The sequence below is a fragment of the Nilaparvata lugens genome, chromosome 9 (assembly GCF_014356525.2).
Source record: "Nilaparvata lugens isolate BPH chromosome 9, ASM1435652v1, whole genome shotgun sequence".
Taxonomy (NCBI): domain Eukaryota; kingdom Metazoa; phylum Arthropoda; class Insecta; order Hemiptera; family Delphacidae; genus Nilaparvata; species Nilaparvata lugens.
Window position 1 is genome coordinate 19,651,757 of NC_052512.1, and position 14,551 is coordinate 19,666,307.

A 14,551-nucleotide genomic window follows, 5' to 3' on the forward strand; every position below is an offset into this window, starting at 1 on the left:
ATTTTATGGAAAGATTAGCATCCGTAAAGAAAGAATCTGAGCGCGGATGCGAGTTGTGCTATTTCATAAAACTAAAAAGAGATATAATTATAATTTCTATTCTGAAAAAATACAGCATTACTAAAAATTACTAATAATTGCTTTAAATCTATTAAGAGGAATGCTGGTGGATGCACGCTTTAAATGTATAGGGAGCTTATTATAAAATTTGCAGCCTGAATAACTAGGCTTTCCCTCAAAAATAAAGATAAAATAGTGTAAAGTTTGAGCTTTAGCGTCGTCGCGTTAACTGCATACTTGCATAGTGCACGCCAATCGTTATTCTGTGTATAACTTGGTTTACGCCACGGCATCAGCGCTCGTGCCTTATGGCACGTCATCATGGGCCTTACTGTAGCTGACAAAGGCTTTGCGACACTCTGTAGGACACTTTTTCAAAACATCCTGTCGCTAATTTTTAAATTATTTCTCAACTAAAATATTACCTACCTTAAGTGTAGCTCCAACCCAGAAAGAATAGCAGGTATCGACCTCTTTGTTTGGCCGACCTTGAAATCCATTCTCCTGTCGCATGATAGCCCATCTTCTCAAACCTTCTAACTGCAAACAAACAAACAAACAAACAATATATTCTTGATCTATCTACACTATGATGACACTCCCCTTATATTTAAGAATTCTTCATTAGATGGGTTAGAAATAAATGATTTTACTGGAGTCCTATCAATTAAACAATTCCTAAATCAGAGACTATTTATTTACAATAAATAGTGAACATGTCAATTCCTGGAATTCAAAAGCAAATATAATTCAATAGTGATAAAGCAATGAACTTGTTTGTAGAGAAAATGAATTGGACCAAGAAGAGATTGTAGCGTTCTACAGAGTTGCATTAGACAGGAAATTAACATAACATCATTACATTGTGTACGTTCTGTGACAGTAAATCGTTCCAGTTCCAATCGTAAATTGTTCCATCACGAGACTATAGTAAGGTCCACGTTATAATGACAGTATTTGATCAACTTTGGTTTTGCTATCCTTGTCTATCTTTCGACAAAGCCGGTGGTACTATCCTTTTCTAGGTCCACAACGGTGCCAATTATGTTTTTGACAGTGTAAAAATATGATTGATTAATGCAGAGAATCGGCATCGCTATTCTTCTATCTTTATTCACTGTCATTATAACGTGGACCTCACTATAGTGCAAAATGTTCCCATGGAACGCCATTTCAAAATCGTTGGTTCAAGCTTTTGGCGCGCACTTATAAAGTTGATTTGGTCGGCTATCAGCCACGGCAGAAGTCGGTCGACTTTAGTTGCTGTCTCTTATCGCTTTATCCACTTGTTGTTGAAACGTCTGTTCGTGTTAAAACTCTAACCTATTTGTGACGGTTTGTTTTGTTGTGAAAGTCATAATTACTGGTGATTTACTGAACGTTTAAACGAATGCAAAATACGGTTGATAAATATTTTGCATCACCGAGCAATAAAAGAGAGAAACGTGTTCTCAGTTCGCCGGACGGTGAAAAGCAGGTGAAAAAACGTGCTACAGTTTCTTTGTCAGGTGTTAATTCATCATCGAGTGCTCTTCCACACATGGATCAACAATTAGAAAACATGGAATCTGTACTTAGCAAGTTGCTTGATGAGAAACTGAGTTCGTTGGCTACAAAATCAGATTTAAAGGGTATAATGCAGTGCTTCGAGGAGCTCAACGCAGAAAACAGAAGGATCAAGGACGAACTGCGATCACTAAAATAAGTTAATTATAAACTGATGAGATAAACTTAGAGGATCGGTCCAGACGAAATAACTTGATTTTTAAGGGACTCAAGTACAGTAAAAATGATGTACGTAGCGATGCTGTGATTAAGGATTTTTGTACAAAGGTTTTGAAGTGTGAAAGATATAGGTGTGAATCGAGCACACATCCTAGGTGCAAAAAAGGATGGTGCTCCTATAATAGCTCACATACCAGTGGATAGGGACTTGGACTGCATCTTGGAAAAAACATATAGGCTGAAAGGTTCAAGTTTTGTCATTCATAGGGACTATAGTATCGAAACTCGCCGTACACGTGCAATACTCTTCGAATGCAAAAAAGAGCTGTCCCGATCAGTAGAAGGAATAAAAGTAAATGTCAACGTGGATGGACTTTTCATAGACGGACAAGTGTTCACTTATTCGGACGAGGACGGATTGAAGGCAGGAAAACAAGATGGACTAACTAAATAAAAGAGAAGTTTCATTTGGACTTTGAAAAGTGTTTCAAGAAAATTGTGGATGGAGGGAGAGCGTCAGGAGTGCATCGAGATGGAACTGACACGGACATTGTATCTAATAAATAGGAAAGTGTTGTCTGCCAGGGTTTTGAGGACAGTTTTTCCAACGTAAGTCATAATAATGATTGTTCTAATTATAGTATAGTAAGTATAGTTGATACATTTTCCTTTAAAAACGGTCAAGTCCTTCAAATTGAAGAGAAACTCGAAGTCTTGATGGTACACTGATAATTTATCAGCTCTCAAAGAGGAATGTTTGAATATGTATACCCTTCACAAGTACACGGGTCTGGCTTACCATGGTGAATTGTATAGGATATTGAGATCCAGGTATAAATACATGGTATGTCATGCTAAGCGTGAGTATTATTTTAATAAAGTATTGCAGACTAAAAATAAATCACGTGCTGTTTGGTCAGTTATAAAAGAGAATTTGAATGTTAACGATAGAACATCGGTACCACAGGTAAACTGATCTCACAAGTGATGAATTTAATGAATGCTTCCTTGATAATGTAGAGTCAACAAAACAAAATATCCAACAATCAAGACATGATATGCCATATTATTTGAATAAATTTGTTCATGCTAGACAGAATAATATCAACTCTGTTTTCTCAGTTGGTCATTTCAGTGTTGAAGAGGTCTATAACGCCATTTTTTCTCTTAGTAATAGTATGAGTTTGGATGTGTATTGTTTGAATTCTGCACTTTTAAAACTTGCTGCACCTTATATAGTGGAGGTATTGTCATATCTATTCAATCAATGTGTTAATTAAAGAAGGTGTAATTCCTGTGTGCTTGAAATTGTCAAAAGTTATTCCACTGTATAAGAGAGGTACTAAATCGGATTGTAGTAACTATCGACCAGTGTCAATCATACCAATCATTGCTAAGGTTTTTGAAATATTACTAAATACTCGATTAGTTAAATATTTTGAGGGTGAACAGCTTTTTTTCAGATAAACAATATGGTTTCAGATCCAAAAGAGGAACCAATACTGCAATTCGTAATTTTGTGAAAGCTTGTGTGAATGCTTCAGATAGTAGAGAAAAGGTCATGGGGTGCTGGTATGATATGAGTAGAGCATTCGACACGATATCCCGTGATATATTGTTATATAAGTTGAAATACTATGGCTTTGATCAATGTCAATGTAGATGTATTGCTGTCAATTTACTATGCACACATTCAAATTCATTTGTCATATGGCATAGTGGTTTGGGGACACTCGTCTGAAATGAAAAAGCTCATGACTTTACAAAAAAGAGCTGTAAGAGCTATTTTTAATGTCCACTGTAGAACTCATAGTAAACCTTTGATAAGAGAGCTACAAATACTGACGGTACCATCTCTTTTTATTCTTGAGTGTCTGTAGTATGTAAAAAGTTACATGCATGAAATGCAGACAAATAATTACATTCACAATTATGGAACACGCCAGAAGACATTGTTGCATAGAAGTCAATGTAACTTACAACTAACACTGAACAGTTTTCATGAATTTGGTAAGAAAATTTATAACTTGTTGCCAACGGACGTCAGAGCATTAAATATGAGCAGTTTTAAAGAATGCATGAAAGATATGTTGTGTAAGCTTTGTGTCTACAGTGTTAAAGAGTTTGTAGAATGTTTGACACTAACTTATAACGCATCTATAGACATATAGAATATTATTGTTGTTGTCCTGTTTCTATTATTGTTGATTTGTTATTATTATTATTGTTAGTGTGTAAAAAACGTTACCATACTTATTCATGTATTGATGAATGAAGAATGTTATAAATTGTAAATGTACCTGACCTTGTTATACAATTTGTTTTGTAATGACAATAAACAATTTTGATTTGATAAGTTGTTAGGCTACAATGTAGCAGGTTTGAAAGGTAAGGTGCATGATTATGATTTTATAAGATTTATTAAGAGCTATGATATTTTTTGTTTGTGTGAAACTTTTTTAGAAGAATCGGATAGTGAATTAATTGTGAATGTATTCTCCGAATACAATATGCGTTTTATGCCGGCCTTGAGAACGAGTAATAGAGGTAGAGCTAGTGGGGGAACGTTGCTGGGGTACAGTGAGAAGAAATAACAGAAAAAGGCGAGGTTTGAGGTTCTGGGTGATACAAATGTCCTATCAGTCAACTTTGATGGGGTATATGCAAATGTAGTTATATTTGAATAATTCACAGGATAGATGGGATGGGGACTTGTTGAAATTGTTGGATTTGCTGGAGGAAAGTGGACTAGATAAGAATTTTATTCTACTAGGCGATTTAAACTGTAGGGTAGGAAATTGTCAAATAATTCCTAATGAATTAACGGGACATGGGGTGAGAGTTAACAACAACAGGGAATCAAAGGATGTTATAGTGAATAGAAGAGGTAGAACAGTTTTAGATCTATGCGAAATACATGATCTGGTAATAGTAAATGGTAACAGAGAGTGACGTCAAAGGGGAATTAACATTTGTTAACAGCATGGGAGCATCTGTGATCGATACTTTGTTGTGTATCTGGAAAAATGTTAAACCTAATAGATGACTTCAAAGTAGATTCAGTTATATTTTCAGATCAATTTCCCATCGAACTACAAATTACCAGTTCTGAGTTGTAAGAGAGTGAAGCTTATCTGCCTCTTCTACCCTATTTACAGGCCAAGAATGAATATAAGAATTTGTGCCGAAATAAGAAAAAGAGCTATTATCAGGATATGTGCAATAAATTAGTGAACATTAGAGACTCCAAAACATTTTGGGATACAGTAAAAATTTTTAAAAGCAACAAACGAGTAATAAATAGAAAAATAAATGCAGAGGACTGGATTGAACATTTTAAGAATCTTTTCACCCCAAATAAATCTGCAATGTCAATAGATTATGCAATTCCGTTTAGAAGAGATGATATGATGGATGGTTTAATAGAAATATCAGAGATTGAGAGTGCGCTTAGAAGATTAAAAGATAACAAGGCACCGGGTACAGACGGTCTTCCAATTGAATTTTTCAAAAATATGCCAGTTGAATTAATAGATAAAGTGCGCTGTTTATTTGATCACGTTTTGGTGAATGCAGATGTACCATCCAAATTTACAGAGGCAGTAATATTCCCGATCCATAAAAAAGGTGACACGTCAAATGTACAAAATTACAGAGGTATATCATTTGTTAATGCTTCTTCGAAATGGTTTGCAACAATTTTACTGGCAAGACTCGAAAAGTGGGTGCATATGAATAATGATCTGTGTGAATACCAGGCTGGTTTCAGAAAGAGGTACTCCACAGTGGATAATGTATTTAACCTCACGTGTATCATTAGCTTGAAATTGCAACGGAAAGGTGGTAAAGTTTACTGTTTCTTTGTAGATTTGAGAGCCGCATTCGATAAAGTTGATAGAAATGCACTCATCCATAAACTGTACGATTTAGGGCTATCCAATCAGTTCATCAAAATAATCCACCACTTGTACAAGTCTACCAAAGCTAGCATATGGTGTGGTACGAAGATGACCAGCTATTTTGAGACATTAAGCGGCTTGAAGCAAGGATGTATCTTATCACCAATTCTATTTTCTCTGTTTGTGGATGATTTATGTGAAAACATGGTTGAGGGAGTTTGGATGGACGAACTTAATGTGAAGGCCCTACTAAACGCCGACGACCTTGTCTTGTTTGCCACAACGCCAAAAGCTTTACAACGCATGATAAATAATTTGAGCGAATACTGCTCAAGATGGGGGTTGGAGATCAATACTGATAAGTCTAAGATTTTTCAGGAGAGGAGGTCGCTTGGCTAGCTATGAGAAATGGTTTTTGAATGAGAATGGAATTGAAGTGGTTAATAGGTATAAGTACTTGGGCGTTGTGCTCACGCCGAAGCTGTCATTTGCCGAGAATGTGAAAGACCGCGTATCTGTGGCTAAGTTTGCAATTAATGGGGTCTGGAGAAGTTTCATAGCGAAAAATGAAATTGGAATAGAAGCGAAGTGGAAGGTGTATGAAGCAGTAATGAAGGCGGTGGCGGTCTATGGAGCACAAGTATGGGGATACAAGTATTGCCACATATTCGAATCATTACCTAGATTTTTCGTTAAGAAGATGTTATCATTACCAAGATCCACACCCAACTATATATTGCAGTTGGAGCTCGACATGGAACCAGCATCTCTAAATGTTTTAAGAATGCATGTTGAATATTCGTTCAAGGCATTGAATATGGTACGGAATGGACTGCCTAGAAAGCTAGCGAAGAAAAGGACATCTTGGTTTAAGGAATGAATACGTTGGGATGAGAAATATGGATGTAGGTTGGCGGGACGTGCGATAGACAGGAATGAATGGAAACGAGAGCTCGAATTGTTGTGTGAGAGAATGAAAGAGGAGAATGTTATGTCTAGCTTACAAAGAGCAACTTCTGCGCAATTTCATAGCCTATATATCCTACTGGACAAGGAAAAAGGAAGAAACTATCTGAAACTGAACTTTGATGAAAAGAAGATGGGCTGCATACTCAAGGCACGTGGCGCGCTGCTAAATTTGAACTTTGGTAGTGGGAGGGAAGAGGCACAATGGCAATGCTCTATGTGCAGTTTGAGACAGAGAGAGGACATGAAGCATTTCCTAGGGGTTTGTCCAGTTCTAGTGAGGGTACGGAAAATATATCTGGGCAAAAACATACTAACAGATTCGGAGATGATAAAATGGTTAAATGGAAAAGATTGGAGTATGCTAGCGCGGTATGTGGAAAGGGCAGCTTCTGTTAGAAATGAGTTAATAAAGGAGTTCAATTATTGAAATATGTAGTCGTGGAGCAAGTAGTATTATATTTATTCACTTGTATTTATTTTTCGGTTTAAAGTGAGTTATGATTTTTCTAAAAAGGTTAATAAATTATTTTTGTTCTGTTTAATCATTAAATTGCATGTGTGTAAACTTTTGCATTATTTTGAAATTTTCAGTAGATGGAAATGAAAAGTATACAGTATAATTATGAAATTATAGCATGATACCGACTCCTGGCAGACAACCTTTCGAGTTATGTCAGAACTTTTGTCTTGTGTTACATTTCTGATATACATTCTCTTGTAGTGTATGGTTTTATTGGCATTTTCAATTCAATTCAATAAAGTTGATTTACACCAAAATGTGTCTTTTACTAGCTGCGTGAATGAAGAAAGGCTGTTTTACAAACTTACCGTCTACGAAACTACACAACATCTCAAAGAATTTGGAGATATACAGTGTATATCGAGGCATTTGATACTCATGAGCTATATATTTGTTGTGAATCTGCCATACGCTAAATAAATAACCGTCTAGAAAACTGTGCATTTCTTTTATTCCATTACTCTGAAATTTTCTATAGAGGAAAATTTATTTAACAATTGGTTATCAAACATAATTTTGTTGGTTATGTATTCTATGGCTATGCTATGGTAAACAAACAGCTATCAGCGCATGCGTAGAGAAGCAAGCAGACTACAATTCAATCGACCAATGAGAGCACGGATAGTTAGAAATGTAACAATTTACCAGTGGGGCAGGAACTAAGAACTGGAACTGGTTTCTGGTACAGCAACTGTCAAAATTCTTCCCATGGGACGCGGAACTTTTTACCTGGTAAATTGTGAATCAGACAATTTACCACATTTCATGTTCCCAGAACGGGCCCATTAAAATGATTCTTTTCCCGAATTTTGATTCATACACCAAGTCTGGGTACAAGAACGGGCTCATTGAGAAGATATGTAATAAATTTTTATCAGGAATATTTGTCTTGTGGCAATGTTGAATGATAGAAAAAAAATGTTAACTGCTTATCCTATTACAAATTAAGTAGGGCTATGCTACTTTAGTATGGGGTAATTCATCTCAACAAAATTTGGACAGCAGAGTGTTTAAAATTCAAAAGAAAGCACTCAGGTGTATAGAGAAAGTGGATAGGTTAGATTATTGTGGTATTTTATTTGAAAAACGTGGCTTTTTAACTCTTATCGTCTTTGTGTAATACAGAGTGCTTCAATAATAGAGGATGGTAATAATAATGAGAATAGCAAATAATGATATAGAGAATGGAAACCCTTCAATAAGTTCAAGAGTGTTGTAGATATGATACTGTAACTTTCAGGATAAAATATTGGTCGAATACCTCACCTTTTGACATACAACTGAATTTCAACCCCTCATAAGGGGGTGACTTGGGGGGTTGTAAATAAAATATTTTAAATGTGAACACTCATTGTGTAGTACATCATTTTAAATGCCTTTTCAAACCAAGAAAGATGACATAAATAAAAATGTTCTATGATACTTGTATCCAAAATGGCGGCTGATTGAATTTTCAAGTAAAAACTAAAACATAGTTTTAGTATCGCTATTTTCAACATAACTTTTCATATGGAAATATTCAGTTTTGTGAGATACTAATAGCAAAAATTCGGATTCGTCGTCAAAAATCTATAGATCTGGATGTATAAAAACTCAAAAACGATAATTTTGGAGATAGTCACTTTTGTAAAGAAACTCGTCAATCGAAGATGTATAAACCACACAGTTACAGGAATCATATTTCTATTACTTATTTATACATAGAGCCAACCGTTTAGGTTGACCCGGGTTTTGGTTAACCCGATTTCAGTTAATCAGGGTTCTACTGTAGTGCATGTTTTAGTAATTGTTTTCATTTTGCTATGACATTTATGAAGTGTTTTACAATGATATTGTGACAGTTAGCCACACTGATTTTATCTAAAGTGAGGTCCACGTTATAATGGCAGTAGAGAGAGATAGGAGAAAAACGTTGCCGATCCACTGTCTTGTCAATGACTTCTATAGACGGTAGCTGATACAGTTTTATTGATGTAATATCAACTGTTCATTCTCGTTTAAAATGATCAATTATATTTTTTTTAAGCCAGAAATTATATTTTTCAATAATTTCATAATGAATTTTCATAATTAAAATGAAATATTTTGTTAGTTGATTATTAATTCTACATTGTTAAATGACGATCTGGCAACAGAGCAAAGCGAGAAAGAGATAGGGCTATCCGCTTTGTTGAATGATAGACAAGGGTAGTAATACCATTGCTAATCAGACACTGCCATTATAACGTGGACCTCACTATAGTCTTTTCATTCAATACAGAAATCAATTGGAGGGCTTACCAGTAAAATGAGCTTGAATACCTGCTTAGAGTTGAATGTGGTGTGTAGCCTCCCCATCAGTGTAAGACTGGCTACCGCACAAAACATACTCCCACCATGTGACTCCGAGTGAGGTCCTTGGCCAATACCACCATCGTACGACTGCAAATCAAATATTTATTTACACAATATTAAATTGATAAAGCTACTTGTATATTTAATTATAAAGCATCCCTAGCACCCTTATTATATTAATTACTAGCAGGTAAACCGTGCTCCGCAAGGGTCTAATTGAAAACTTGACCTACTGAAATCTTGAAGAATCTAAAATAGGCCTATAACCATCCTAGGTGAATTGAGAATCTATAAGCAAATTTTCAAGTTGATAAATGCAGTAGTAAATCAGACGTGATGATGCGTCATTCATGTATTTCTTACCCCGTATGTGATAACCAATTCATTACATTATTATATTAAAGACAACTGAAGAAGACATAATACTTGAAAACTTCACAGTATCATATTGATTTTCTTCAATAGGCTACATCAATTTTAGTATCAATTAGATCTTCCTCAATTTGAATCAGGCAGCCTTTTGTTCCCCCAGTTCCAAAAAAATACCTACAATATTCGTTTCACTCCGAATTTGTGTCTGATAGTACATTATAACTAAATAAGATAAATTATTACTAATTTTATTGTGATCTATTCATGTTTTTCATATGAATTCCAATGATACAGCATGAAACTCATGTCATTTACATTAAATAATTATTTGATGAAATCCAAGTTTAATCGTATAGAAAAAGCTTCCTTAAAAAAAATACGTTTCTAGGGGAAAAATTAGAACAAAAAAAAGTTGGAAGGATCAGGATTCGATCCGAGAAACATCGAGTGCTCTATCCATTACAACACGGCTCCACTCCAATTTAAATGTCTTGTAACAACGTTATAACATCCTTATAAACAACAAACACATTTTACAACAATGTAGGCTATGCTGTATAAAATTTCATGTCCCATGAATGAAATTTGAACATTAATTCTGAAAAATCTAGAAGGAAGATAGAAATTTGTGTTTCGAGGTGCACGAGATTGATATTTTTAGAATAGCCTATATGTGCAAAATTTTAAGATCTAAATCATTCCCGTTTTTCCGGTATGCAATCCACAAGTTGACATGTTTTGATGCGAACAAACCCTACTCTCTCTTATTATATAGATAATTTTTGGAGAGCTTCAGCTCATTAAATGGCGAAATTTCTGCTCAGGCATGAAGCACACACAATGATTTTAAACGGCCGTTCAAATAGCAAAAGTGTACCACTGAATGCAACGACACAACATGCAAGCCATTTTTAATGGCATTTACCAACCAATGACAGAAGTTCTTGCTATAGTAAAATTCGCATAATATCAGCATTGGTTCAATGGAATGCGTTGAGATTATTTCAAAGAAATACTGTCACTTGAAATATTGAATCACACTTGTCGCTACGCATTTTCAATCAGTTATTGGCCGAACGCAGTGAGGTCTTTGTTTTGATTACGTTTTTTTTTTGACTGTATTCTATGAGATTTGGCAGGAATATTCCTTTTTTAACTTCGCGTCGATGTATAAACAGGTTTTAAAATTTTGCATTTAGGATGATAATGAAAGGAAAATGAATTTCCTCTATACTCCGATATCACTATATTACTAGTAGTTCTGTGAACAGTAGACCTCACGCAGTATTCTCATCCACAAGTACCTGATTGAAACAAATACCTTAAAGATGCATAGACTCACATGCAGCGCTAGTGTCGTACTTGGAATTGAAATCGGCCATTGAGGGGGCAACCTATAAAGATTATCACATACCAATGCCTTTGTAATATATAATATTACAAATATATAGATATAATATCTCGTGCTAAAATACCCCAATGGCGGCCTTCAATTTCAAGTAAGAGCTATCATTGGAAAGGCATAGGCATTGTGGGTCTATATCTCTTTAAAGTCTTTGGATTGAAACTATAGACCTTATGGAAATACAGCAATAGACTGGCTTCTCCATACATCTGTGTGATCAATTGTCAGCTGATTTATGATGAATAATTCTATAGTCTGATTTTTACTTTCCTTGCCTTATTACCATAGGTAAGGAAAGTATTGCTTTCCGAAAAAAATTAAGGTACCCCAATTACTGAATTTCTATACATTTCAAGGTCCCCTGAGTCCAAAAAAGTGGTTTTTGGGTATTGGTGTGTATGTGTGTGTGTGTGTGTGTGTGTATGTGTGAACAATTTCAATCAAATGCAATTCAAGATGGCGGCTACAATGGCGAAAATGTTGTCAAAAACAGGGTTTTTCGCGATTCGCTCAAAAACGGCTCCAACGATTTCGATTAAATTTATACCTAAAATAGTCATTGATAAGCTCTATCAACTGCCACAAGTCCCATATCTGTAAACATTTCAGGAGCTCCGCCACATCTTTGCAAAGTTTGATTTTAGATTCCCAATTATTAGGCTTCAGAGTCTTCAGACACAATTTAAACAAAAAAATTCGAGTGGGAAAGATTGAGCATGGAAATCTCTACAATTAATGTCCAGTAGCATTTTCACCTAAAATTGAAAATAAGCACGAAATTCGAGAAAATGTGATTATTAATTTGAAAATTGTTGGCAACTGTTGATTCACTATGAAGAGATAGCAGACCTCGTATGTCTCCAGCGTTATTGTCCTGTCACCAGCTGGCTCAGATATTTGTTTATAAGTAAACATGAGATGCCCGTGAACACTAGCCTCATGTGATGAATTTTTATAAAGGCAAGGAAAGTTGTGTGAGTGCGCCACACCAGATTTTTACTCTAATATTGACGTATGAAGGAGGCTCCTTTTTCCTTTTATATTATCCTTGAAATGCAAAATTTCTAAAAACCTTGTATATACGTCGACGCGCAATTAAAAAAGGAACATACCTGTCAAATTTCATGAAAATCTATTACCGCGTTTCGCCGTAAATGCGCAACATAAAAACATATAAACATTAAGAGAAATGCCAAACCGTCGACTTGAATCTTAGACCTCACTTCGCTCGGTCAATGATACATATATAGTGATATCAGAGTATAGAGGAATTCCTTTTCCTTTCATATTATCCTTAAAATGCAAAATTACAAAAAAACCTTTTGTATACATCGACACGCATTGAAAAAGGAATATTCCTGCCAAATCTCATCAAATTCTATCAACGCGTTATCAATCGCGTTACATACAGACAGGCAAAAGCAAATCGAGTTGAAACATAGACCTCACTACGGTAGGTCAATAATACCTTGAAGCTCCTGAAAACTTTTTCAATAAATTAATAAATACAGTATACAAATCGGATATTTAAATAATTTCTATACTTGAGTCTTCCAGAGAAGTCCTTAGTTACTTTCTATGACAGATAATTATTATACTACATTCTTTCCATTACAATATAGTTGTAGTGTCAGCTCGAATTCAATCAGTTGGGCTAGGCACCCTTCGTTGGAATAACAAAATCTACTCGATTGTATAAGCTGAACCGCTCTCCTAGAATAAAAAACATAGATTGTTTATTCATATCCTATTATATTAAGCGAGCAATTTCTGTATATCTGGTTATATTTTTATATTTGGTTACTAGCGAGGCACCCGTGCTTAAAGATAAAAAGATAAGATTATTTTTCTGAAACATTTATAATCTAAATTCTACAAAAGTTGTTATAATCGTTTTTGAGATTAAGCCACAACTTTGCATGGAAATTATTGAGTCAAATCATTTGAATAATTAATTGATGTGTTGGAACTGCTCTGTAGAATAGTAGTCCAATTGCAGAGAATTTTGTAGAATATTGGGCGGGGCAGAGTCGACCTCGACTTTATTAATTGGCAATTAATATTTCCCGTTGGCAGTTATCAAATTAGGAGTGATCATGTTATTTTTGTTTTTGCTTGATGAATTGAAGATTAAATTTCAAATTAAGTTGTTTCGGAATTTTATGACTCTGGAATTCATGGATCTCTTGCTTATTCTGAAATTTTTGGCATAGCCTGTCGCTTAATTTTCGTTTCACTTATTCAAAAGTGTAAAAGCAGCCAATCCACTGATTCTTTCTTTCATGGAAGTCCATTCATACAAAAGAGTCAATTCATAATAGTTAGTATAACATTTTATTGTGGCTGATTCCTCATGTCCTAAACTTTACTATCATAAAACATATTAAAGTGGGATTATTTTAATGTGAATTTTCATAAATCTGAATAGAGTTTATTCAATCACTTTGATTATTCACTACCATTATATGATTTCTTTCTTTGATCTTAGCTTGAAACCAAAAGCTTAGGGATGAAAATTTGGATGTAAACTAACATATGACTCAATTTAATATCTATCTGAAATATCGGGGCACCGAGCTTCGCTTGCTGTTTATTTATTGATAAAAAAACACAATTATTTAAAATGATTGGGGAAGGACTAACAGGCACGGCCCAAAACTGTTTCTTCTAATATAATAGGATTAACAGCTTTAGTATTTACTTGTGATCTATCAATGTCAATAGGTTGGTCTTGCGTCATGTAATGACATCATGAAAGGAAATAGGAGCAGCTGATGGAATATTATGTTTTTTTCAATTTAGTTTTTAGCTGATATTGAGACATGAAAATATCAGGCCCAGTAGCACAAAAGCCTGTTCGATTTCAATCAGGATTGAATTTCATGAGAATTAGTCTAAGCAGGGTTTTTTTTTAATAGAAGGCTTCTCTCATTGGTTCTCGTGGTATTTAGTCCGGATAATGAATTACTTTACTTTTCTTGTTCAATTAACAGACAGTGCAACTGGCTCTCTCAAGACCATGGCTGCGTACAAACAGAGCAACAAAGGAACCAATACAACAGAAGCTGAAGAAATTAGTCGCATTTCTATCACCTCACAATAGACATTACATTCAACTACCATATGTTTGGAGAGATCGATTTTAGATTTCTCTTGCTATTATCCGGCCACTTTCTGAATATATTCTTTCAGATGTTCCATGAATACTGCAATGTTTTAAATGATTAAGGTCGCCAAATTTGTTGACTCAACTACAGCTATTGTAAT

General features: G+C 34.9%; 1 protein-coding gene across 4 annotated transcripts in view; it reads right to left on the reverse strand.

Annotated features, from left to right (window-relative positions):
- The window catches only part of LOC111058659 (geranylgeranyl transferase type-1 subunit beta), a 118,391-nt gene that overhangs the window by 5,514 nt on the left and 98,326 nt on the right, over positions 1-14,551 (reverse strand). For 2 of the 4 annotated variants that reach the window (XM_039435602.1, XM_039435601.1), the window contains exons 5-6: positions 9,475-9,594; positions 490-600 (exon numbers count right to left, since the gene is read on the reverse strand). In XM_039435602.1, the coding sequence (XP_039291536.1) occupies positions 490-600; positions 9,475-9,594 (231 nt within the window). Of the gene's footprint in view, positions 1-489; positions 601-9,453; positions 9,595-14,551 lie in introns of all 4 variants that reach the window. The other 2 variants (XM_039435600.1, XM_039435599.1) reach the window with 1 other exon arrangement.